This window comes from Scatophagus argus, chromosome 8 (genome assembly GCF_020382885.2).
Source record: "Scatophagus argus isolate fScaArg1 chromosome 8, fScaArg1.pri, whole genome shotgun sequence".
Lineage (NCBI taxonomy): Eukaryota > Metazoa > Chordata > Actinopteri > Scatophagidae > Scatophagus > Scatophagus argus.
In genome coordinates this window covers 10,210,010-10,236,477 of record NC_058500.1, presented here as the reverse complement: position 1 = coordinate 10,236,477, position 26,468 = coordinate 10,210,010, and the positions used below count along the sequence as shown (strand labels likewise).

At 38.3% G+C, this 26,468-nt stretch overlaps 1 protein-coding gene across 1 annotated transcript in view; it reads right to left on the bottom strand.

Annotated features, from left to right (window-relative positions):
* Positions 1–552: 552 nt before the first annotated feature.
* Positions 553–26,468, bottom strand: part of opn7b (opsin 7, group member b) — a 37,705-nt gene continuing 11,789 nt past the window's right edge. Inside the window, exons 2-6 of the mRNA XM_046397514.1 lie at positions 9,755–9,842; positions 9,490–9,652; positions 8,441–8,568; positions 1,153–1,487; positions 553–1,058 (exon numbers count right to left, since the gene is read on the bottom strand). Coding sequence (XP_046253470.1) covers positions 558–1,058; positions 1,153–1,487; positions 8,441–8,568; positions 9,490–9,652; positions 9,755–9,842 — 1,215 coding nt within the window. The 3' untranslated portion in view covers positions 553–557. The remainder of the gene's footprint in view (positions 1,059–1,152; positions 1,488–8,440; positions 8,569–9,489; positions 9,653–9,754; positions 9,843–26,468) is intronic.

Genomic DNA, 26,468 nt, shown 5'->3' with positions numbered 1-26,468 from the left:
TAATGTATCCTCAGCAGTGAGGAGAACCATTTTCAACAACCCTGTGGTCCTTCAATTTTAGGCATGCAACAATAAATACCTATTAAATTAAATATATAATCAAATACAGTAATAAATACTTAAGAAGGTTCCAATATCAGCACCTCCCTCTAAATCTAGCTTGAATTCATTTGCATTGTGAGTCCATGGATTCTCAGTCTCATTCGATTAGCCAGAGCCATATTGACTGGTTTATTTGAGCTTATCAAATATTGATGTATACATCTGTGATTGCATACCATCTGTTTGGCTTGTTTATCTTCCTATATTGGCTTTGTGGTCATTTGTTGTTTTTTTTTTTTGGCAGTATCACATTTTTGAGGCATTGCATAAATTCTTAGTCATTTAATTTTAACCTTCAGAGATGTAACCTTTTTCCTTAAACCAGTCTTTGTCTGTTTGTTTTCAATTCCATTTAATCTTTTCCCTAACTAGTGTCTTTTTTGTATTTGTGTCTTTAATCCTTCATTCTAAGCATCTTTTTCTCCTCTTTTTTTTTTCTGGCCGTGTTGGCTTGTCTAGAGGAAGTCGCTCTGCATGTCATTGGACAGTTGACTGACAGCCACCTCACTGTGTTGCGATCCTTTAAGTATCCTGGCAGTCTGCTGGGGGCTGTAGTCTATAAAGTCTTCTCTGTTGCCAGTGACTGTTTCAGGACAAGGACAGTGTCTGCAGGTCCCGTGGTTCTCCGGTAACCCATTTGAAAGCCTTGTGGAGTCGCACTCCGCTTTGTGATGGGATTGCATGCAAGTTCCCTTCTGTGTGGAGCTGTGCTGACACAGACATCCACAGAGTGTCCTTTTGCACTGGGCCACATCTCGACACAGGGACTTCCGAAAGTTGGGCTTGAAGACCAGATAGACAATGGGGTTGTAAAGGGTAGAGGATTTGGCAAAGATAGCTGCCAAAGCAAAAGCCATGGGTGGCACAGTTGTTGGGTTACCAAAAGCTGCCCACATGGACACAATGGCATATGGACTCCATGCTGTCAGGAAACCGATGCAAACTGCCACAGAGAGCTGAAAGGACAAGGACATACAAAATACATTTGCCAAGTAAACACTTTGAAAATTGACTTAACCATATAGAGTGTAAGACAATGAACCAATTTACCTTAATGATGAGTGTATGAGCATTGGTGATCTTGTTCTGTGGGGAAACGTGCTGCTGCACAGCCTGACGGGATCCCCGCACGGTCAGCAGGATGAACGTGTACGACAGGAAGATGACAGTACAGGGCACAATGTAGCAGAAGAAAAAGAGGCAGATGATGTAGCTCATAGCCGCAGAGTTTTGGCTGGGAGCATGCCAGTCGATGCAGCACGCTGTACCATAAGGCTCAGCCCCGTACTCTCCCCAGCCCGACAGGGGACCTACAGCAAACACCGCAGCATAACACCAGACCCCAGCAACGAGGAGGCCAGCATGGCAGTAGGAGAACTTGTTACCTGAGGAAGAGCATAGTAGAGACAGAAGCAGAGGGGGGAGAGTTGGAGGGAGTGATTACTGACATGTGAGGCCATAGAGGAAGACTGCAGAAACAACATCAGAGCAACAATATGCTGCTGAAACATATTAAGTGTGGTTACCTGGTGATGAGAACAGGTATTGAGCCAGGAGGAGAAAGAGGAGGACAGAAAGAGCATTTACTTAATAATACGTTTCTTTTTATAGTAGACTATCTTGTCAATGAAATTGCAAAAATTCTTAAAAGAACTAGCAATTTCTTTCCTATACTGTCAATAAAGGAGAACAATAATGTCTTGTGATGAAACTGGTTTTACATTGATTGCTGCTGCAAAATGTATTATTCTATAAATACATCATAATTTTCCTCTGAAGAAATCATTTGACTATGCAGTTTTTATAAATGCACAAAGTCAACAGAATACAGGAAGAAAGATTGCTATGTTCCAATATTTATAGTAACCTTTATAATTCTGACTGACCCCACTCTGCTTAGTGATGATGTGGTAAATTAAATCAGTGATAGATTTTTAATTGAATCAAATCTTTAGTTAACTTCAAAGTACAAGTATACCGCATTTATGACGCATTTCTGTTTCTAGTAGTATGATTCTGGCTTTTCATGACACTCATGTGCCAAAGGGTAATTATGGGGATCCATGGAAACACTGAAACAGCCTTCACCAGTAACTATTGGCTGTAATTGATTTAGACAAGAGCTTCTTCAGTATGGAACCAGTGAAAAGGGGAACACAGGAAGCCTTGACTCCACACAGCATCGTCAGCTGGATGTCAGCCTTTCTTACAGTTCTCGTTGAGGGTGGGGGTTGATGATTAAACCCCCTGGCACTTACTGAACTGTGTGGTGCTGGGAGAGGGGGCTGGTTAGCAATTAGAGATGGCTTTTATCTGATGTGAAGCATCCCTTCTCCAATCTAACTCTACAACTCTCCGACTGGCATGTAAAGGATTCAACTTGAGCTGAAGTCAATTTCAAACAGAAGCCCCCAAACATGTACTTACATTTTAAATACACTATATAGACAAAAGTATCCAGACACTCCTCTTTATGGGGCTGTTTTTGAGCTCTTGTTAAGTTCATTCATCCCCATTGGGCATCAGTTTTCACAGCCAATACCACTTAACACCAGGACAAATATCCCACATTGATTCTGTTGTCAGTTAACTTTAAGTTGATCCTCTTCTCCTATCTGTAAAGCAATGCCCTGGGTCCCCTCTTCATTTGCTTTCCTACAGCACATCCTCTTGTTGTCATAATGACCACAATCCTCTTACTGAGGGCGTACCTGACTCATACATGTTTAGCTTTGGTTTGATGGACTTCGATCCGGTGCTCAAGTTGATAATAAGGAAACACCATGTGCTGCTGTAGGTGATCAAGTGAGGAGTAATCTGTCCATCAGCAGGGGCTCTTTAAGAACAGTAATAACCACAACATAGTCAAGCTGTGACAGAAAACTAATGAAAAACAGAAAGGAAGAAACACACTCCATCACTCTTATTCATTTCCACAGCGCCCCTTCTTTCCTGCTGCCGGTTTATGTTTCTCTGTCATCAATTTGCACCTTAGCATGGTTTTTGTGCCAAGCTCAAGGGCATTTCATCAAGAATATGACATAAACTTTAATTTACACGAGCAGCTACCCTGAAACCACGCTGACCTAATCTGACCTGCCCTGACATCCTCTATGTAGAAATGGTTTAAGATGTATTTTTCACAAATTTGTTATTTTTGTATTTGTATTTGAATATTTTTCTTAATGCATTAAAAAGAAATGCATGACATTTTTTTTTTTAAATATGTTTTTACCTGTATAGTCACACCTTTCCCCATGGACTTAAGTAAGATTGCCAATCAGTAAGAAAGTCAATATGCTAGGTTTAAAGATGTTAAGCCTCTACAGATCTTGTTTTTTCCTCTAATAGGCTCTAATATTCAGTCTCAACCAGATGGACAAATCCTGGGAGAACTGTTTAAAAAAAAGCAGAGCAGTTTATTAAACCTGAAGCTGAAATCTTTGCAGAAATAGTTTGCCGTCCCATCAGTTCTATGAAAAAAATTGTGTAGACTCCACACTCTAAATAAGAATCTCAGTAGCATATCAGTTTACATAGTTGGTCTCTTTAATATTGTTCCTCTTTTCTGGTCTGGTCTGTCTGGTCTGCACATGCTAGCACTTAAAGACTTGAGATGTTTCAAATGCAGCCAGAGTATTAACTAAAATCAGAAAATTTGATCATATTACACAATTTTCGAATCACTTTATTGGCTCCTTTTTCCTGTCAGATCTGACTTTAATGTGCTTCTGAAAATTCTAAATGGGCTCCGTTCATATCCATCTTACCTCATTAAACCTTATAATCCACATTGCGCATTACACTCTCAGAATACAAGACTCCTGTTCTCTTCCTGCCTCCACATTATTCTCATGATTTATGATGTACATGCATCAGATTTTGTTTTGTTTTGTTTTGATTTTGTTGTTGTTGTCTGTCCCTATAGAGAGAGGGATCCTCTGTGACTCTTCGACTTCACTGTGTAGTTTTTCTTTAGCTGAATCAAATGACATTATGAATTTTTTGATCTTAGCTGGTCTGAAAACTTCGGGCGCACCTGCAATTATTTTCTGTATCTTTGTATCAGTTTGTGCTTGATTAGTGAAACTTAAAAACAAGATAACAGCATGATTTAACAGTATGTCTGTAAACTGCATACATTTGTACAAGATTTCTTGCAGGAAAGTCTCATAATAGCACAATTATTTATGCTCATTTGCATGTCAAACACTTTTAAATGTGGGGTTTGTAGTCTCTGGAGTTTTAAACTCTGCTTCATAGACTATTCCTCTGGTAAACAGACAAGAAGAGCTCTTTAAAAACACAGCTTTGACTTCAATTATACTGTGCCAATCATTGCAAGTACCGCAGTCTGCAAGAGACTTCTAATGCTATTATGAAGCTGTGAGCTGCTGCGCTAATCTTTCAAACCCATGTGAATTTGGGATGTTGTTGAAATCCAGCGGAGCCTGAATTTGTTCATTTTTGTCATTTATCAATATTTGCCATCAGTCAGATCTATACTCTGATACTTTGATAACTTAACAAGGCTGCCAACGTCACTTAGCAGCTATATGCTGCATGGTTACTTGTGCTGATTTCTTTCTCGACCACATCCTCCTTCTACTGTCTTCTTTTCTTATGATAGTTGTTATACTTTGTGGGTGTGTCTTTTACCTCATGTAGCTGGCGTTATAAATCCCATTGACACAGTATGTGTCAATCTGGCTCCACTTTCTGCACCCCTGTAGTGTGCATGTGTGAGTGTGTGATGCATATGAATAGGAACATCCATGGAATTTGCTCTCTGATATGCAGATTCTGAGAGGAAATGATTTATGCTGCAACGACATCAATTCACAGTATTTAGCATATGCATGTGAAATGATGTGTTGCTGCTGGAAATTCAATCATGTAGATTTTCTGTCAATTCACACCAATATATGTATTGCATACTCATTCATTATAAATATAAATTTTGATTATAAATAAAGTATGATTTTAAAAGATCAGTTATGCCTAATTGGTGCTGTGACAAATGATTGGCACAGAGGGACACAAAAAAGAAAGAAGAGATTTAATGAGGTTTAATGAGCAAATTAGGAGTGACTGATGAGTCTTGAAAAAAAAAATGAACTGACTTTCTCTTTAGCAATATATAGATACAGAAGCATATAGCTAGTGGGAATGTCTGTATGGAATTAAAAGCTGCACAGTGAATTTGAAAATAATAAAAAAAAACCTTAATCAATCATCTATGCTGCTTAAAAAGATTTAGACACAGGCAATCAAGTAAATAAATCCTTGGTGGCTTCAGTGGCAAAAAGAATAATTACAATCATTAGCAATGTGCTGCTTGAAGAGCTTGCAGTCATGGAAATGTGTAGTGAAAGGAGTTGGTGTGCACAAGCATTGACGTCAGTTGAGAGTTAACGTTAAATGAAACTGCCTGGTAACAGAAGAGTCTCAGATTTCCATCGCAGTTGCAGTGGCTCTACAATGGCAATAAGGGAAAACAGCCACAAATAAATGTTACAGCACATACTGCTACTACTTCCCCCTACTCTTAGAGTCATCATCATCATTGTTTCAAGAGCCAAGAGCACCAATGGCTTGGAAATTTGTGAAAGTAAGACTTGCCAGAACAGAAAGCTGTTATGGTCAATAATCAGCTGACCCTCTTAAAGTCCCTGAGTAACGGTCAGAATTCATTGACATGGTAACACTGAAATCTTCACGAGGTATGACTGCAAACATCTATAAGTCTATAAAGACGTTAATATCTTCAGAGTGAAGGTGGATGTTTATAGATAGCATCACTAGATATTGATACTAGATGAAATAAACTGTAAGCTTCCTCTATATATTGCACAGTAGGAGTCATATATCAGCTATCATATCCCTGATTGTTGGTTTCAACTTGTGACTTCGTGTTCTTTGCTCGTGTTGTTTGTAATATCAGTTGTTTTAATTTTTGGAACATCTTGGATACATTTGATCTAGCCTCCTTGGAGCTGTGTTAGTTGTCTGGTTTTGCTTTGACAATATCACAACCAGACCTAGTTGATGCTTCTAATGGGCAAATTCAAAATTCAACCTTCCATGTACAAATACCATGCATCTTTTTTATTGCGACAAAAGAGGCTTTTATTATCTTATTATTTTTTCTGTCTTCTCTAAGGGTACTGTTCAAAGTCATATAACTTGCAGATCTTTGGAATGGGGTTGAAATCCAGGGCAAAGCCAAAGACACAGGAAGCCGTGAAGACTCAGTTTTAAATACAAGACCTTCCTCCTGCAAGGCAGCAACACTGACTACTGAGTGATTTTGTTATGTAAAAGTGCAGACGTACTGAGAGTGGCTTAAATCACTGTTTGTATCACTGAAATGTTTCAGATGACAAAGTGAAAATAATGTTGCTTGTATTTGTGGACCTACAGAGAATTATCACCTGAATCCACAGAAAACAAAAGAGCTCTACCTGCTCAAAACCACATGACAAACAGCCAAAGTTTCTCAATGAACTGCAGAATCATTGTGGAGCAATTAGCAGCTAAATTCCCAGGTATTATTTTCAGAAACGGATTTTAAAAACAAAGCTAAAAGAGAGTGAATATATGGGTTTTTGATGGTTGAAGATGCCACACCATATGTTTAAAATATTAGAAATATTCACTATTTATTTAGGAAACAGTAGCTTGACAACAACAATCAGCACCATCAGCTTGGGAATTGTGAATTTCATGAGATTTGGATTGATGTGGCTAAGCATGAATCAAAGTGTGTGAAACCTCTTCTGGGGTTTTATGTTGATATAAGGCACTTGAAATGAAAATGTAAATAGGTCCAGACTCTTTACATATATTTAACTTTTCTGCTTCTCCTTCTGCTGAGTGTTGATGAATTTGTATATTGAGAGCAGCTTGCTTTAAAATCAGCTGGATTATACTGAAAGCAGTACTTTTCACCTTCACTGTAACTTCTGTGCACAGCTGCTGTTCAATGCTTTGAAAAGAATTTTGATTGTACGGCTGCATAAAGTGTACTTGACATATGAATGTCAGCTATGGACCTTGATTTAAACCATATGCAGGCAGTGAGTGAATACTTTCAAAGACAACATGCAAGGACAATCATTAGCACTATCATTGCTCAAGCCACAGCTAAATGCATTTGTCACTGCTGGAGGGTCAATACAAAGAGAGTCATATGACCAATATGCAATGGATAAATTACAAATGAGTCAGAACATATGATCATTCAAAGTGGTCACAGTAGCTGCTTGCACCATTTTTATAATCTCATTTTGGACTCTTAACTGAAGACTTCTCTTAAAAGTAATTGACTTATTTAACTTTGAGTTCCCCGATTTCGAATTCATAAGCAGTATCAAAATAATAGTTTTCAACCATTATAATGTAGTTTTACGTATTTATTAATGTATTTGTGAACAATAAAGTGTGGAGGCTGGTGTACAAACAGATAATGATTAGCAATACAGTAAAACACTTGAAACTATAAATGTTGACAAATACTGTACGTCAGTGGAAACTTAAAATGTCCTCATATCTGTTTATATCCACATTATACTGTGTTATATAACATTTATTAAATATACTGTTTATGAATTCTAAAGAAAGGGACTCATTAGATAAATGGATATATTTTATTTAATCTGGGGAAGACCAATGATGCCCTGCAGATACAACTTATTCAAATAATAAAAAAACAGAAAAAGAGCAAAAGTAAGAATTCTTATACAAAATATGAATACAAGACAAATAAAACAAATGACTTAGAAACAAAAAAACACACACCATCAATTGATCAGTCACCATTTCTCTCTTTTCTTCTGTAACATGAAGAACACAAACTGAAATTCATTAGTAAACGGAGACAGTTTGGATGGAGCCAAAACATGCAGCCAGGGAATCATGCAATCCCAATAAATGGATGGTTTGTGAGTTTTTCAAACAGAAGACCCTGCAGGGGAATACATTAAGAAGTGAAGGCATAAAGGTCCTTGTAAGCATCTTCTTATTAACATATGTTGCTGTTTAAAACAGTTTAAAGCGTGGCCTTGAACATTAATATTATTGTAGCATGACCACTTCTATGTTCTAACAAGTCCTTGACTTACTGGCCGTGCTATATTAACATTTCTCTCTTCGGGTTCAAGGTTTTTGTCTTCAGGGGAGACCAAGGTTCCAATTTCAACAATAAACTGATCAATATGGATAAAGCCAGCCTTTTTGTTAATCAGTATTAATAAACAAAAGACACAAAACAAAAACACAAAATTTCTCAATTTTAAAATAGAATAATGAATTTAAGCACAATAGCTGGTTATCTTACCATAGTTTGGACAGCAAACCTTTATCCAGCACACACATGAGAGCACAGTGAGGTTGGTCAAACTGCACAGGCCAAACAAAACGCCACAGAAGGCATAGACAATGCAGGTTGTGCTGGGAAACAGCCACCTGAATTCAGAGGGAAACAGAAGAGAACATTTTTGAACTTGATTTGTTATTGACATTGTTACAATAAGCCAGGATTTCTATGGAAAATCATTCTGATGAATTATACAACTTAAAACCAGTCATTAAAATGGGTAACATGATTTCTGGCCTTCCCCTGTTTCATACACAATCACAGTGAGTAGCAATGCATTTTGATCGAGCCATGGCACATATGACAGCTATCAGCTGCACTTACTCGGGGGATCAGAGCAGCAAGCGGGGAAGGTCACGAGATAAAGCAAGGGATATGAGAGACATCATCCATTTTGACTGCTTGACTGATCTTTTATACACTTGATGGTGACATTAAGCTCATTAAGCAGGACTACAGAAAATCATATTTGCATCTTTATTACAAGGACTACTGCTCTTTGCTCCAAGGTTGATATTCAGTCAGTAGTCAGTGGTTATTATTATTACTGTAACGGAGGCACTGAAAGCACTTTTATTCAGACCTGATGTCTGATAGCTGCATCCTCAGAAACTTTCACCTGCAAAGTGAGGCAGACTTTATGATGCCTGATGGCCAAATCTCACAGTGGAAAAATTCATAAATTGCTTTCTGCTGCTTGGAAAGTTTATAGTGGTTTAAATTTGTGTTGTTGTATTAACACTGTATGAGATGACACTGTGAAAACAATGTGACCATGTGAAAACTCAGAACAGAAAATTATCCCCCAAATCTGCATGTCCATGTCCAATTGGGACATGACATTGGTGTCCTTGGTTGTAGCTCCAGCCCTGCTTCTCTAACCGCCTTTGTTAGCCTCTTAACCTTCTTTCTGTGTCCCTCAGGCATAAATTCAATGCGAAAATGACATATAGTGACATATAATACTAGGTGAAAGGAGAAGAATGGTGGAAACTTGTATGGCTACTCACATGTGAGCATAGGCTGAGGGGATAGCTAGTGGGAACAGGGTTATGGTCATGCCCAGGTCGCTGATGGCCAGGTTAACCACAAAGAGCTCTGCTGGCTTCAGGGAGGACTTCTTTCTGTAAGCCACAAACAGCAGGATGCCATTCCCCAGCACTGACAACACACCTGGGAGACAGAGTGACAGGGGTTATATGACTGTTGGATTCAAAGACACATTCATACAGGTAAATGCTGTAAAACTTAGAGGGAAAAATTTGCATGACTTACCAAAAATGGTATAAATAGTTCCCATGAGAAAGTCATTATCTTTAGATAATCTGGACACAAGGAGAAATGTTTCAGAGGCATTTCCCATCTAGAACAAAATTAGAAAAAGAGATGGACAGGGTAAAGGATTGGGAAAGAATCTGAGTTTTGTTTATTGCAATTAATAAAACAAGCAAAATAACTTCCTTACAAAATTACATCCTCCATACATCAGATCAAATACTGTTTGACTGGCGGACCGGACCACAGCAACCTCAAGTTTCTCAAAAACTCAAAGTTTCAATGAGGAACACAGTTCATCTTCACTTAACAAGACTCATAAAGTGACAGAAACCTTCTTGCAGTTAACATCTGTGCTGCTGTGTGCATCTGTGCTCCTACAGTGAGGTATACCAGATAAAATCAACAACACAGCAATCGCTCTGCCATTGATTATCTCTTTCACCAATTTTCTGTTGATATAACTAACACGTAATATCTCCACCTCTCTTTTCATAATTTGGAACCTACACACAGTCTCATTAAGGAGAAGAGAGGAGGCAGCTTCTATCTACAAATTCAATACCATACTTCATGTCAAGTTCAGTCTCACTTGGAAACCAGGCGGTCATTTGCATACATAGCATGACCTGCTGCCAATACAGTATTCAGTGTGGCCGAGGCAACTTGCTGACACAAGCCTTTTAAGGGAATTATTGGTGAAGATAACATGAAAATGTAGTCACAGCCTTTTCATTTACTGAGTGACTTTAAGAGAGCCAACAAAGGGAAGAGACAAGTTAAATCACCTGAGGGTTGGCGTTGAGCTTCTTGTGGAAAATCCATATTACCATAAACTCAGATTATCTTCAAAGAGAACCAGAGGTGAGGAAATTTTTAAAATACTATTCTGAAGGGGCTTTCTATTAAAGTTTTAAGTGGCCTCAGTGCATGTAGCACAGCGTGTAAGTAGATGTGTGTGTGTGTGTGTGTGTGTGTGTGTGGGGGGGGGAACTATTCAATCTATTCTAAAAGTCAACAACAAAAAGTTTGTACCTCTACTATCGACTACTAATGTTAACTCAAATTATATCAAATAGCATTACAGTTAATGCATGTGAATGGTTTGTCCATAGTTTTGTTCATCACAGCTTATGTTTGCTGCATCAGTCTATATGTACCTTTTTTTTGCTGAAGCTGATGGCAATGATGAAGTCAAAGTCAAAGTCAAAATGCATTGATTTGACAATAAAATGCTCTATACTTAAAGTGTTGCTGGAGTGTTAAACTGCTCAGATGTTCCGCCTTCTCTGTGCATGTTGGAAGTAGTTGAAGATGTGCCAGAAATCTTTACTATGCTTCCCATTTCAAATGCTACCACAGATGTTCAGTGGGGCTGAGGTCTGCTTACTGAGGAGAGAACAGATGGGACACGATGATGCTTTATCAAGCCCCGAGCAGAGCTTAAGATGTCACACCAGACAATGAGTACACAGATAAGTTCCACAAATGGATGCAGAATACACGAGTGGTATAAAGATAATAGACTGTCTACACAAGCAAAGTAGTGATGAGAGGGTTGATAATGCTATCATGTCAGTTAAGGATATTACAAATACACTAGTGTACTACTAAATAAAAATAAAGATTCACTGTGCAGGTATAGTAAATGTACATGGGTACCAATGAAAGTACGTGTATTGAGCAGAGAAAGTATTCTGCAGCACTTTCTTTTTTCTTTTCTTCTTTTTCTTTTTTCTTCATCATTTGTAATAAGGTTCATTGAGATGGTGACAATGACAAGTTAATGAAGTCCTTGTTTGCAGTCTCACATGGATTCCACTTAGTTGGACTCCGTGGTGAATTTCTTCAGGGTTTTAATATGCTGTAATACTTCAGACTTTCATTTTATGCACCCTGCAGTGAATGTCAGTCTATTGTGTCGTTGAACACAAATATGTGGAAATATTGCTGTAATATTCCTGGCTTCCTCCTTTATAATAACATCTTTATGTTTCACCATGCGTTTAAAAATACCGCTGTGAATTTTATTCCATACTCTTCTAGCACTACATCCCCAGACCTCTTTCATGTTCAGACTTTTAGTTTTTAGCCCCAGTCGAAGTTGACTGAAGTGACATCACTTAAGTATCAGAACTTACGTAGCTCCCTTCTCAGGCTTCATGTAACTTTTTGCACATATGCAGTAGTACACCCTAACATGTGTAAACAGACTTGTGTAAAATTACAGGAGCTCACCTAAAAAATTTGGGAGATGTAGGGGATTCAACCAACAGTGACATAGGGTAAGCAGTGATCTTGTAAAATCATCCCTTAATCAAGTAAAACAGACTTGAGATGATGCTTGAGATATTACATGTTTGTCTGTCTGATATATTATTTACATAACTGCTCACATCTCCTTCTGCTGTATGCTCTCCTCTCAGAAGTATCAGGGCTACAAGGATTAACAGAGAGCCTGAGAGGATGAAGTCGTGACTGATAAAGAGAGAGGGGCTGAGGAGGGAGGCATGGCAAGAGGAACCTTTGTTCACCCCCCCCAGGCTGAGAAGGGCCAAGTGCTATGTAGAGCGAGGGAAAGTAACTGTTAGTCCATAGTTAAATGGCGGATTTTGGCCTAATCATTATAGAGAGCGTCTGTGACAAATTAAGCCTTGCTGTCATACCAGTGGAATTTGCACTCTACTCATATACAGGCATACACAGTCGTATCTATACAATTGGAAAATGAAAGCAAAATTGTCAAGGAGTGAAAAAAACTGTGAAAGATGGGAAGGCTGGAATGAATGAGCGAGGGCAAGTGAAGGATGAAGGAAATTCTATAACTGAAACTGTCACAAGGGTTTGAAAGCAGAATGATGGAGATTACCCATAAGATGAATGGGACCATGAGACAATTTAGAGATAATGAAAATATCCTCCCTGCACACGCTTATCATTGAATACCCTTGAGAAATGAGAAGGAATTGAGGGAGTGACTGACATACAACCAAGAATGTTCGCATACAATTGACACCCTTGATTCTCCAATAATAGAGTGAGCCTAACCAGACGTCACCTGCACTGTCAGGCTGCTCTCCTTACCATTCACACCAGATTTATGGAGAATATTTTAAATGAAGGAGAATAGCGATGGATGAAAACTGGCGACCACAATTTAATTTACAGGACTCCAGGTGGGGAATTATAGTGTTAAGCAGCAGTTACTGGCTTGTTGTAGGTGACAAACAATTTGGTGAGGACGACTAAAACTTTCAACATCAAACAATTCTGACAATCAAACAAAAATCTAAAAACGGTGACGTCGGATGTTAAATTGCTAGATACCAGAACTTTTTCAGTGGAACAAGTGGCTAACAATCTTAGTATTATGCTGGATCACTTGGAGACTTAACTCTCAATTAAAAAACTAAATTAAAGACAAACTTGAAAATCACGAGGGTTCATGAGGTTGGCAAACCTCTGAAACATGCAAAACCAAGGATCATGATGCTGAAGCTTCAGCTGCTGTCTTCACAGAATAAGATTTAATCCTGGAGGTGTCAATCAACGGCCAGCATCTTCAGTTCTCATTGGACTTCTGCACACACAAACGAAAGAGACCCAAACCCTACTTCATGTCTTGAATCAAGCACACAATGCTGGTTTCCAGGGATTCCTCATGTACCCAGTGACAAACAAGTGGCCATGAATATACTCCATAGCTATTTCTGACTCATTTTCCCCATGGACCAGAGGGTTGTAGGACCGATTTTGGGTTGCCCATAAATCTTTGCTTTTTCTAACTTTTTTTTTCTATACACTGGGACTGAAGTCAGCCTTCTGGCAAAGTGAACACACATAACCTTCCAAATCAGCTTATTTAAAGGTGAGACCAGAAATTGGGCAAATTATTTTCTTTGCTATGCTAGACAAAAAAGGACAACAGAAACAACAGTGAAAGATACATGTTCAAGAGGATAACAGAGTCTAGATTCAAAGAAATGATACAGTGGGAGCCAATTATAGTAAATAAGCTTGATTATGTAAACAGGACATAAGTGATTATATTTTTCCCCAGATACTGATGAGATACTGAAGATATGGAAGACTGAGAATCCCTTTACCCTTTCCTATGATCTCACCATTGTTTTTTTTTCCTCTTCATTAGTCTTGTGTTTCTTAGCGTTCTACAATTAAAACTCATGACTCATCCTTTCCTCCATCACACAGACTGCTGAGACATTGTTTTTTTGCGGTGCTGCAGCCACACAGGACTCCTTCATGGTGGGGCACACAGGCAGTAATTTCAGTTTTGAAAGGTGACTTAAGCACACCCTGAGCAGAAATTTAAAAATATGAGTATGATGATTATCATAACTTACAATAAGTGACTGGTTTATAACTGGTAACGGGTATAGCTGGTAACATTGCCAGTTAGCATCAGCAGCTGTATCTACTGTGTTGGCAATGAGTCATACTGTATCTCAGGCTTGGTGTAGATCAGTTCTGACAATACCACTTCATCAAATCATGTCCATTTTTGATGATGAGGTGTAATATAAACTGCCCCAAATGGCCTCCATTATGGCTCACTCCCTTCCCTTGCTCAGCTCCATCCCTCTTGTCACTTCTCCCAAGTTGCTGCTTGATGAGCAAAGCAACAAAAGGAGGAAAAGTGTAAATGCCCTCAGATCCACCCCATCTCTCTTCTCCCCTTCCACCGTCTCATGCTCTCATCTTTCATGCTCTCCCTAAGGGTATTCATTCATCTTGCCCCCATTTCATTTTGTTTCTCAAAGAAAATTAGCTTTTCTCTTTATTCAGAATACACAGTGGTTTTTCCTTTAGCAGAGAATTATATACATCTCAATGTAGCTGTGTCTTACAGCGATCCCCAGAGCTCAGTGCACTGTAACTTAGAATAACATATAAAAAGGCAAAACACAACATCTTCACCAATTTGACAGCACCTGTACAGAATGTAGAAGAGAAATGCTGCGAATAAGGAAAACACAACCAAATAAAGAAATGCTGCGAGTAGTACAGACGACAAGAGAAACAGTTTCCAGGGAATACCATGAAGTTATGCACGGCTGGAATGTGATTTATGTCCCAGCATAAAAACAACAAACAAAACAAAACAAAACAAGCAAAAAAAAAAAAAAACAACTTGATAATTTTATCAGCCATGGCAACAAAGAGCATGTCACAGCGGCATGCTGTGGATCAAGTTGCTCGTGAAAAATATGGTTTGTCACATTTAGTAGACTGGCTGTTCAATGTGTCAGATATCTAATATGCAAGTGGATATTGGGTCGACCACAGAAATGATAAATGTTAAAGGATTCAGAAGAGGAACATTTTGGAGCAAAGACACTAAAATCTAATCTTTAAGTAGTCCAGTAGGAATTCCGTTATATTCAGTAAAATGAAAATGCTCTTTCATTTTTCCTTTATCAGAAATTTTACTGAAACATTTCTGTATGCATTTAATGATTGAAATATGATCGCTCTCTAATTCAACACCAAAACACAGATTTTTACAGGAGTATTGGAAGGTTATCTGTTTTTTTTTTTAAATAAATTAATTGATTGTTTAGGTTTGTGTAATAACGTTCTTCAAACATAAAAAGAAAGGAACGTGTTATTTTGTGTGTGTGTGTTTTTTAACCAGCAAATTCATATGTCTCACATACAATATCCAATATGTAAGATGACTTGCTATGGTAGAGAAGTAAGAAGTGTCTATAGTTTTGAGCTGACCTGTGGTAGATACAAACCTTTCAACGTTTCTTAAAGCTCACAAGAATCCAGGAAGTTAATCTGACAATCATCTGCTCCCTCAGACATTTAAGAGTCGCTGACGTGCTTTAATTGACCTCAGGAAAAAACAGGGGTGACACTCTGCCTGTCAGAATGTCAGTGTAGTGAAATCAAGCCTTGTGAACAAGTAGAAAATGACAAGATGAAATGGACCTTAAATTACTCAAGCGCATGAGCAGGATGTCGCTGTGGTTCCCTCTCAGTTGATGTAAAGGAAAATGGAGATACTAAAGCCATAAAACTATTAAATGATGCATTTTTATTCATTGAATGCATCCAAACATAAGTAATGCAGTTTTTTTCCAGACAGATGGAAGGTTGTGTTTTCTCGTCCTCTTCCACTCTGTTTTCTTTTCATTTATCCCTCCCCCTTCTAAACACTCCACCATCTTGCAGTCATCCAGACACCCCCCCTTCAACCCAAACATTTACCAAAGTTAAGGTAAATTACATGTGTTGCAGTCATCTCTTGCACTCGCCACATGCCCTCTGCCTCCATAATTTATGCATCCATCTGTTCACCACTTGGCATTTAGATAAAAAAATAAAAAATGTCGCTCAGACAGCACCATGCTGAAACATTGACTTTCTCTCCCGTTTCTTTTGCTTTGTCTTTAATGTTAACATTGACTCCAGTCACTCTGTTCACCTCAGGTTGAGCTGCTGCAGTTTTTTTTTAAATAACTAGCCACCACAGCAGCATGTGTTGAAAACAACAAGCAGGTGTTTGATAAATAACAAATGTCAAACCTGAATTTTGTTGCATGCTGAAAGAACTGCATACGGAGAAAACAGATGAAAAACAAATAAAACTGTCAGAGGTTTTGAGAAAACTTAACAGCAAAAGAATTTTTCAGAAGTATCAAGTCAAATCTTGTTACCGTTATGACAAACAACAAAGAAAAAATGATGGATTTTGAAACTTATGTGACTCCAAATAAAAAAATAACATAACATCTATAGTAAGAACTTTATTTTATACAAACTGGCCTCAATCTGAACAATATACAGCCCAATATATATATAAATATATATATATATTGCTCACTGTACCTGTCTCTCACAGTGGCTTCAGTTTTACATCATTCTTGCATCCTCTCCGCATCTAATGGCAACCTCTATCCCTGCCAAAAGAGCCATTATTTATTAGAATGTACCTGAAACCTCTTTCTACCCCACAAATTCTCCGGAGACTCAAATTCTGCTCACACAAATGTTAAGTTTAAAGAAGAGTGACTGCAGTTGAGTTGAAAACAGAGAGTTCAGCAAGGTGGTTCTAAAACTAATAAGCCTCCGCTGCAATTAGGTTCCATTTGTTTCTAATGCAGTATCTGGCCACAGACCAAATTCTACCATCCCTAACACAGAAAAATGATCACAGGATCTTTACAGCTGCGTCACTGACACTGTGCTTGTGCGAGATGCTGGTCTCTGTTGGAGGCCTAACGTGTTTGCTTGGGCTTCACTGTTTTACTATACCATACTAATTCCTTTCCTATCAGAATAGAATTACATAAGAAAAACGCCACAGTACACAAACAGTAAAGTATGTATATGCACAACGCCAACAAAAAGCAGCTGTCAGAGAATTGATAATGACCAAACAGGGTGGTCAACGATTACTGAGGTTGATGATCTTCTCAGCCTCGCTTTTTATTACTTTTTAGAAGTGTTTCCTTTCTTTCTTTCTTTCTTTCTTTCTTTCTTTCTTTCTTTCCTTCAGGTACTTATATCTTTCTTTAACTCCTCCATATGCTGCTGGTGTATTAGCTATGGTAAACCACACTAACGTGATTAGATTTCATGCCATGCACATTAACATAAATGGAACACTTATGTAATAGATATTGAGAGCACATCAATTGTCTTAAATGTAAGTCATGAATCTTGTGTAGGTTATTATCCTGACCCTTGTAGGACAAGGAGAGAGCGACCTCCTCATCAGTGCTGAATTAATACTTTGATTAGTAGTGCAGCTCCAATCAAATCTAAGGCAGAGACAGTTAAAGCCTGCAGGTCACCACAGCTTAGACCTTTACTCTGAATAGACAACTCCAGGGCATCCTATTTCTCACAAACCAACTGTGAAGCTTGCAGACAGCAGGAAGAAATCATTTTTGGGAAGGAGTCTTGTGCTTTTCATCAAATGCTAATGCAGAAAGCAAAACAGAAGCACACAATTTAATACAGAGTAAAAATGTCAGTCTGGTGTTGTGTCCTATAACCAAATGCACACACAGACATGTACATACATGTTATGGTTGTGGCATCTTTAGTTCAAACTCTTGTTTTAAATGTTTATTACAGCAGGAGAACATAGTTACAGTTGAGCAAACATCTGAACCCCACTTATCAAAACCTGCAGGTAGGATGGTGGGTGGTTTAACAGAGCCAGCAGCAATACTGATGGAGGGCAGGAGGGGCACTGAAAGGGCAGAGGGAGATACGAGAAGTGTTGCACCTTAAACAGCCCACCAGATTGGGAGTGTGTGTTTGTGTGGAGTGATGCATGTCACATGTGCAGCTCAAGCTGGCTGCCTGAACTTGCTCGCAGGCAACACATTTTTTTGTTCATGACCACACATACTTTGAATGATGTACAAACCTAATGTGTCATGGCTGGTGTACAGGCGACACTAACACTGCACAGAATTCATTTGGGATGTAAGCCCACCTGATTCGTTTGGAAATTAATTTAATGCGTTTTATATTTATTTCCAGTTCATGGCCTTCTTTTTTTACTTAGGCTATCTTTGCATGTCATCTTTTGGTTAACCCATAGTTAACCCATTGTGGAGGTAGAAGCTGCTCTTAATCCTTTCCATTTTGGAACACTTGTAACACACAAAAGTGTCAAATGTGCTTGTAGCTGTAAATGTCTTACTGTGTTGCCTAGATACAAAAGAAACAAGCCAGAGTTACTTAGGAGAGGAGTGATACCGAATTATCACACACCTGCACACACACACACACACACACTGATCAACCTGGCACAGAAGCTGTAGCAGACTTGATCAAAGGAAAGATGCAATGGAAGTGACATTTCAAGGTGGAACAAGAGATTTAAATGTCATATCACTCAAAACAAGTCTTTTGTAAGAGAACTGTTTGTCTTGGCAAACTCTCAAAATACTGACCTTCACGAACAGAACAGTGATCACTCACCCTGCTGACATTGTAGTAACAGGAGTGTTTCATCTTTTGAGTGAAACTTACTTAAGCAGCCATAATCTCTCTCTCTCACAATTTCTCTAAGTGCAACATGCTGGTGGAAATTTGGCTCATATCCAGTACACTAATATTTGTATTATTGTTTGAAAGAGCAATATCCTTCAGCTATTAGCCTCTGCTATTTTTTTCAATAAATGTAAGGCTTATAAAACATCAATAAAGCAAATGGATGTTGTTCAAGTGGCACTAAAAAGTTTATGGCAAGTCTCTCATGTAATAATTTTGAACTTTGCCTAAAATTTGAAGTCCTGTATCCCAACATTAACTTTACAGAATTTCACTGTGTAACTCACAGCATACAATACAACAGTTTTAACTGTGTTTTCTGTTGCCTGCAGCTATTCAATTATTTCCAGTGGAACTGCTACATCCACTTTACATTCATTCTGAGATTATGTTTCTCACTGCTTGCTTATTAAGTACTGTCATACAAATTCAAAGTGTTTTTGCTGAATTAAAGCAATTAATTAATTGAATCACAGTTTGCTAGGTCACAGAGATGATGCTGTTCCACAGGGGACCCTCTTTCTTTAGCACTGAACCAAGCCTGTCAGTTTTAATGAATGGAGGCTTACTTATATGACCTTACATGTATGTGTCACATTGGACTCCATTTACATCCCATCTCTCTTTTTCCTTTATTCTGATAATTATTTCCCTCCTACTGTGCTCTGCCCTTCTATTCCAATTCTTGTCTTAGTTGGAGTGAGGCTTTGTGGCAGAGGGAGATGCTAGAGTGTGTGTACTACATATGTTCAATGAAAGGATGGGCTGCTCGGTTATTTCTGAAATGTTCTGTACATACTCGAGAACTGACTTGTGTTGATATTCTGTTGCATCACATCTGACTTAACCTGAACTTGTTAGGTTTTATTAAATTGAGGAACAAATATACAGGCACAGACACAAGGGTTAGGTGGACAAAAGACTTCATAAAGTACTCAAAAGGTAATAAAAGCAAATTACAGCGGCTGGAAGTCCGGGTACAAAAGGTTCAATCAAATAATCCAAAGGATGAAGATAAGAAATCAAAGGCAACACTGGGAACTCAGGGGAGGCAGAAAACACAGGGAACATTCTGAACCCTGTCAAACAGAACGCAAGGATAACAGAAGTTAGGGAAGAGGAACTGAGTAACAAAGTACAGAAGACTCAGAGACTGCAGAGCAAAGAACACCACAGAACGCAGGGATTTCAGGAAGAACAGCCGAAACGGGGGACGAAGGAAACGCAGAGAAATTCAGAACGCAGGGAAGGCAACTCACACAGGAAAAGACACAGAGAATACAGGTAGGCAGCCAACTGAGTACAGCCAATACAGACAAACTGTCAGCACACACACACAAGGAGAGCACAGGCATACATAGACAAAGGGGACAAGATACAGATGAAAACAGTCAGGGTGGGGCAAGCTATCAAAAAAAGGAGGGAAAAAAGCCAAAGACATTATGTGCACATGAAAAAAATCACATCAACTTGAACCCCGACATCAGAAGATGACGGCAATAGATGGAAAGGGGATCACCAAAGTTAGTGATTCAGCTTGAGGGGAGACATGAATGTCTGGATCAAATTCACTGGAAATCCATCTAATTGTCAAGATATTTCAATCAGAACAATAAATGTCAATTTCATGGTGGCAGCAGGAGGATCATCAAAGTCATTAGGATTCATCCTCCTGGAAACCTGCATTTCTGCACAAAAATTCATGGCAATCGATCATGTAGTTGTTTGGATAATTAACTCTAAAGTGGTGCACAGACATGCTATAGAGTCATACCTCAAAACTCTCAAGTATTTAAAATAATTTTAAAGCCACTGAACAGACACAGCTCCTCTGTAGTAACTCAGTTATGACTGAACAGTTAGATAAAAAGACCAGCTATCCATCGCCTGGAGCCACATCATCTAATGTAATAAAACCTGTCTTTAAATATAAAGACTGTTAGTTTAAGCTGCCACACTCAACAAAGCTTTGATCCTGATGTATTCGCAGAACAAATTCACTGACTGTTCACAAGACTGTTTTAGAAGACTCCATTCAAGGTAATCAAGGTAATATTTACTTGTTTTCTGTCTGATAAAATATTTTTTCTTACCAGGCAGTTTTTGGATTCAAGCATTTCATTTGTTTAAACTATTTTCTCTTTAAAACTCTTAACTCACTACTACTGACTAAACTACTACTTTTTTACTGGAGTAACTTAACTTTTGAAGCCAGAACTTTAGGGCTGTTTGTTAACACTGAAGCCCTGCAATTGACTGGCGACCAGTCCAGGGTGTACTCCACCTCTTGCCCGTATAGTTAGCTGGGATTATTTTGCACATTTTATTTGTTTATTCGTTTGTTTTTATTTATTTTGTACTGTTTCACTTATTAATAATCACTGCGGTCAGGTTTGATCAGCTGTAGCTAATGAAGTCTAAAGGTGTAATGGCTAAAATGAAAAAGTTTGGCTGTTCTTTGCTTTAATCTGCTCTCTGCAGCTGTCATCCATAGTTGGCAAAGGATTGTTTATGAATGGAACGAAACATTACTCTGTCAGAGTGTTGATTCATCTCTTGAGAAATGAGCTAACGGATAACCTCAGGAATCTCTCAGGTGAACTTATCACATCGCCAGTGTTTTAAAGTAATCTGATCATCACTTTCAACATTTAGAGAAAGTCACTTGTCAAGTACAGCAGACTCCATTTGTCTAATAAATGTGCAGGATATACTGTACATTCATTTAACATTTCATGTGATGCTCCTCATCTTATTTTGAGGTTGTAGGTACAAGTCATGAACATTAGGCTTCAACTAAACACTGCAGAGGTTCTACTTTTTCAGCCAACAAAAGGTGATTAGACACATTTAAGTTGTAAATATGTTATTTTAGCCTTTAGCTTCTTACAAATGTTGAAGAGTAAACCTAATAAGGGTTTCAAACGAATTCTGATTCAATGAATAGATTCCATGCTCGATCTGAATTTTAAAATTTCTTTTGGAACCCCTCAATGATCCCTTTCTTGCAATTAACAATGGTGGAGAAAAAGTAGAACATGAAAAGTAACCTCATTGCATGGTCACCTTGCTACAAGACCTTTAGCCTCTGCTTATGCAGCCATTGAGACTGCCAAAGGACAAATCATTTGATCACATCTCTATATGAAGAGCACCACACTGAATCTCTGAGTGCTTATGAGGTCTGTCAATGAGGTGAATAAGAGCAGCATTTCTTGTTTCAAATCACACTCCAACATTTTTCTTCTAAAAAAAAAAAATGGATTTTGCATCACCAAGAAGGACACTTCAGATTATGTTTACTCAGACTCATCTATAAAGAAGCAAAATACAGAGCATTTCCAAAGCACACATGTATTGCAGTCACAGCACATGACCAGAGTCCATAAAATTATGAATTCTGAGCTAACCTTCATATTGGAATGAGCGGTCAATCACACAGTAACTGTATTTTGTATTTGAGAGGACACAAGTCTCACGAGGGTACAGAGAACCATTACTTAATCTCTACTAATGCCACTCTTAACCATTCAATCACACTTAACTATCAAGGTTGTCGTCTCCAGAGCCACATATGCCTTCATTTATCACAGACCTAATCTTACTCTTGCAGAGTTTTTGCTTTAGTTAATCACATCTGCCTGCCTTTATGTTTTCTGCTGTGAAATAAAATAATAATATAAAAATAAATAAATAAATAGTACAATGAGAAAGTGGAATGATGGGTTACATACAAAGTGGTAAAACTGAGAGTTTAACCAAATGCCTGCATGTCTCTCCATGCGCCTGAGTCAACACAAAGGTGTAAGTACTCTCCCATAGCTATGAAGAACACGAGTCACCTTCACTATAACAATAGCTCTTTAGCTTCGCTTTTCTGTTCACCAAGTAAAATGCAAGAAGAAAGCTTTGCAGTTGTCTGTATGTTGCTCAGTTGAACATTTAAATTCACTCAACCTGTATAACTAAGAGGCCACAAGTTTTGGTAATGCACCCATTACACTATGCCTAGTGGTATTTGAACAACTAAAACCTGTTTGTTTTCTTGTCTTTAAAATATCATACAATACTGTGTATCCATGTACATTATAGAGGGCACTGGACTTGATTTTTTCAATGTGGATGATTTGTCATTTATGGTTTTAAAGGGATAAACCGAAAATGAACATCTGAAAAATCTGAAAATCCAATACACCAGAATCTTTGATAGAGCATAAACATTATTATTTAAACCTCAAGTGAGGCCAGAGGTCTTGTCATCTGGTTAGATGATAGCGGTTGAACAATTTTAATTCTAAAGTCATGGAGAGCACAACAAATGAAGTATTTAGTACAATGCTCTGCACAAGGATGTCATTGAGAAAGAATAAAAAAACAAAACACAGTGGAGCTTTTGTTCCCGTGAACTGCTGAACTGACTGATGCTATGATGAAAACAAAGTGATCACTTAAGGGAGTTTTGCATCAGACTTTTACCTGATCATAATGAACCAACTGTTTCACTTACAGCATTAGCAAAGAAGCCAAAATTCAAAAGTCAAAGAATGCTGACCCTTAATCTTGTGATGCCATTCATAAAGCTTTGGGGAATAACAATGCAAAAAGGGGAATAATTTATTTTCAGTGTAGTTCATGTGTAAGTAACATAATGGCAGAATGATAACACCACTTTGGTAATGGTTCAGATGTGGTTCAGTGGTCCAATTTGTTTAAATTTTGGTGTCCTTAAGAACCAAGTTCAGGGGGCCATCACCATTTGTATCAAATTACACAAATATCCATTCAATAATTGTTAAGATATTTTTTTTTTTTTTTTTTCAAAAAATTAAAATGTCACCCTCAGTGCTGCAAGAGGAAAAGCCAAGGACACACCAAAGTAGTGAGTAGGATTCAGCCTCTGGTGACAATGAATTAAATGGAAATCCGTTCCTCATTCAACAGTCAGTCTGGACTAAAATGTTGGACCAGCTAACAAATGTACTTTGCCATCCTTTGAGCAATGACTACAGATACAAAGGAGAAGGTTAGCCTTGAGGTTAGGCTATTCAGGCTGTTCATTTACTGTGTAGGTCAAGAAGATATGGCTCATTTTTTAAAAGCACAGTTAATTTTTCGTAAATTAAATACAGTGTCACCATTCATCCATGTTTTGCTCGAGTGGTTGTATATTAGATACCCTGATCTGCAGTATCAAAATCAATACTGTATGGTGTCCCTGAAAGCTAAACTCACTGCAACTGAAGAAAACCCCTGACAAACACACAAAACAGAGAGCAAATTAAGAAAACATTTTGGAATACACTTTGAGTACAACACTTAGAATGCAGTAGCAACACAGTGCAGTAGAATGCTGCAAATACAGAAAAAGACAACTAAAGTGTTTCCAGAGGACATGTTTTCTAAATGCAGCACATGTGTAGTCAAATCTATGAGTGCATTTTCTTAATTTGCTTGGGTTTTGTCCACTTTCATGTGTTTTCTTAAGGTGCAGGGTGATGGGCTCTCAGGGCCAACACAATATTGGGATTAGGGTTTCATTTTCACAGAATTGAAGTTCATTTGTTGCAGGCGCAGTTCCAGTGGGAGTGAGTCTGGAATAAAAGAAAATGGGACAGCTACACCATCCTTGTGTTGCAGAGTGAAACAAGTATTTATGATATTATTCTCTGGGGGAAGCCTTCTCTGAAGAATTAAGAATTGGTTGTAATAATGTGTACAGTGAGAGAGATGAAAGACAAAGGAATGCGTTAAGTTCCTGATTGTTTTTCCATCTCAACAAGGGGCTACACCTCATTTGCTTACAATGCCTGTTGGATGAGCAGAAAAACATGAGCGTGCTAAAAGCCTCTAGGTGAGATTGCACAAAGAGCTGGCAAGATGCCAGTGCTCATTTACTCATAAAGCCTGACTGTTAATTTAATTTACATTCAGCCAGAATGAAGGTGAAACAACTCTAACAAAATGTTCATCAGTATTCTACTCCTACTTTCAGTCTTTTGTCATCTCACATGCAGCAGCCTGTAGCTGAGGGCTGCTCCAGAGGGAACAGAAGGCTTTTTCTCAACAAGGTGTCAATTACTCTGCAAGTCAGGCTACATTCAAGGTACAGGCTGAGAGTTCAACATACAATAACAAAAAAAAACAAAAAAACAACTGGCTTTTCTGTGCAGCTACCGGGTGAGAATGGAGCAGATGGACAGATGCATCCTAGATCAATTGTTAAAGGTGGAGGGGACTGATCAGAAAAGAGTGATGACACTGCAGCAAAAAAAGTAAAATAAAACAAAATAAAATAAAAGAATACACTGCTGGATATAGGTCAAAACTTAGCATATGGCTGGCTTGTGTGCAAAAGTCTGGACCATTTGTTACATGGGTTAGTGGTAGTGTCTGTAATGTGAACTACTGGATATTAAATTGTTAGAGTACTGAAATTATCACTTAAATAAAATAAAATATACCAAAAAAAAAAAAGAGTTTTTTTTTTAGTTTTTTGGTCCTTTGAGGTTGCAGTAGCAGCTCAATAGCAGATTGTTGTGATAATAATTTACACTAGCACGTTAATGATAATTCCTCTTATGCGTTAGCTTAGGGTTCAGTTCAAAGGAAAGTTATCCCCACAATGATGTAATAGAAAGCAGTTGGCACCAATTAAATGTGAAAGCTGAACTACCGATGGGAAACCACCACTTCAGCTCGACCAGTTGTGTAACTTCATTACTCAGCTACTCAGCCTGTCGGTCAGTCATGAAGATTGGCATCTGTTGGGCTGGAGCTTGCAGGCCAGCCAAAAATATTGTTGTTATCACAATTTCAATTCAGTACCCAAGAAGAAGTTTAAATTGTCATATAGTTCTACTGCCAGTCCACATCTTGGTTGTACAAAGTTGGGCTAGGGTTGTTGTGTCGTGTGCTACTTCAATTTGAATTTGTAAGTTCTTCTTCATTTAAGTGAAATCAAGTGGCATTTCTTCTCTCTTCTCCACACACCTAAACATACAAAGCTTGCACACAGCAGTGTTGGTCCATTCTTTGAGGAATAATTACATTAAGACACCCCCCCATATTCAGCTTATAATTGTCTCATTCAGCCCATATACCAGGATGCAGTCGCTGGATCGCACCAGTCAAAACAGATTCACTAGTGACACCAGTGTTTGATTAGAAACAACGCTTCATGTCAGTGCTGTCAGGGCGTTGTTTTAAATGAAGTTGTTATTTCCTGTTGAGGAAAAATTTCAAAGTTTTTTCCACCTCACTCACCTCAGACTTTTGTGCCTAACATCACGAAAGCAACCTCATCAACCAAGTGTTGCCCTCACAATCAGGGGAGCATGCAAAATGTACTATGACAGATATTAGCATCACAGGTTATTAAGACTAAGAGTCTAAGAGTCTACTGTACTTAGAGCTAAATGCTAATGTCAGTAGGATTTGCCCTCTGGGGACTGCGAATGTCCAAAATTTCATGGCAATCCATCCAGTAGTTGTTAAAATGTTTCAGTTTGCACAGACATTGCCTAGAGCTTTGGTGCTTGCAAAAATAAAAAATTAAAATGATGTGTAAGAGCTTCTGTGATGCATAACTAGACTTTTTGTGTATCATGAGGGATTTAGTGTTTTCTTTAGTGATTCTGAAACATCAAGTAGAGACAGAACTATTTTCGACACA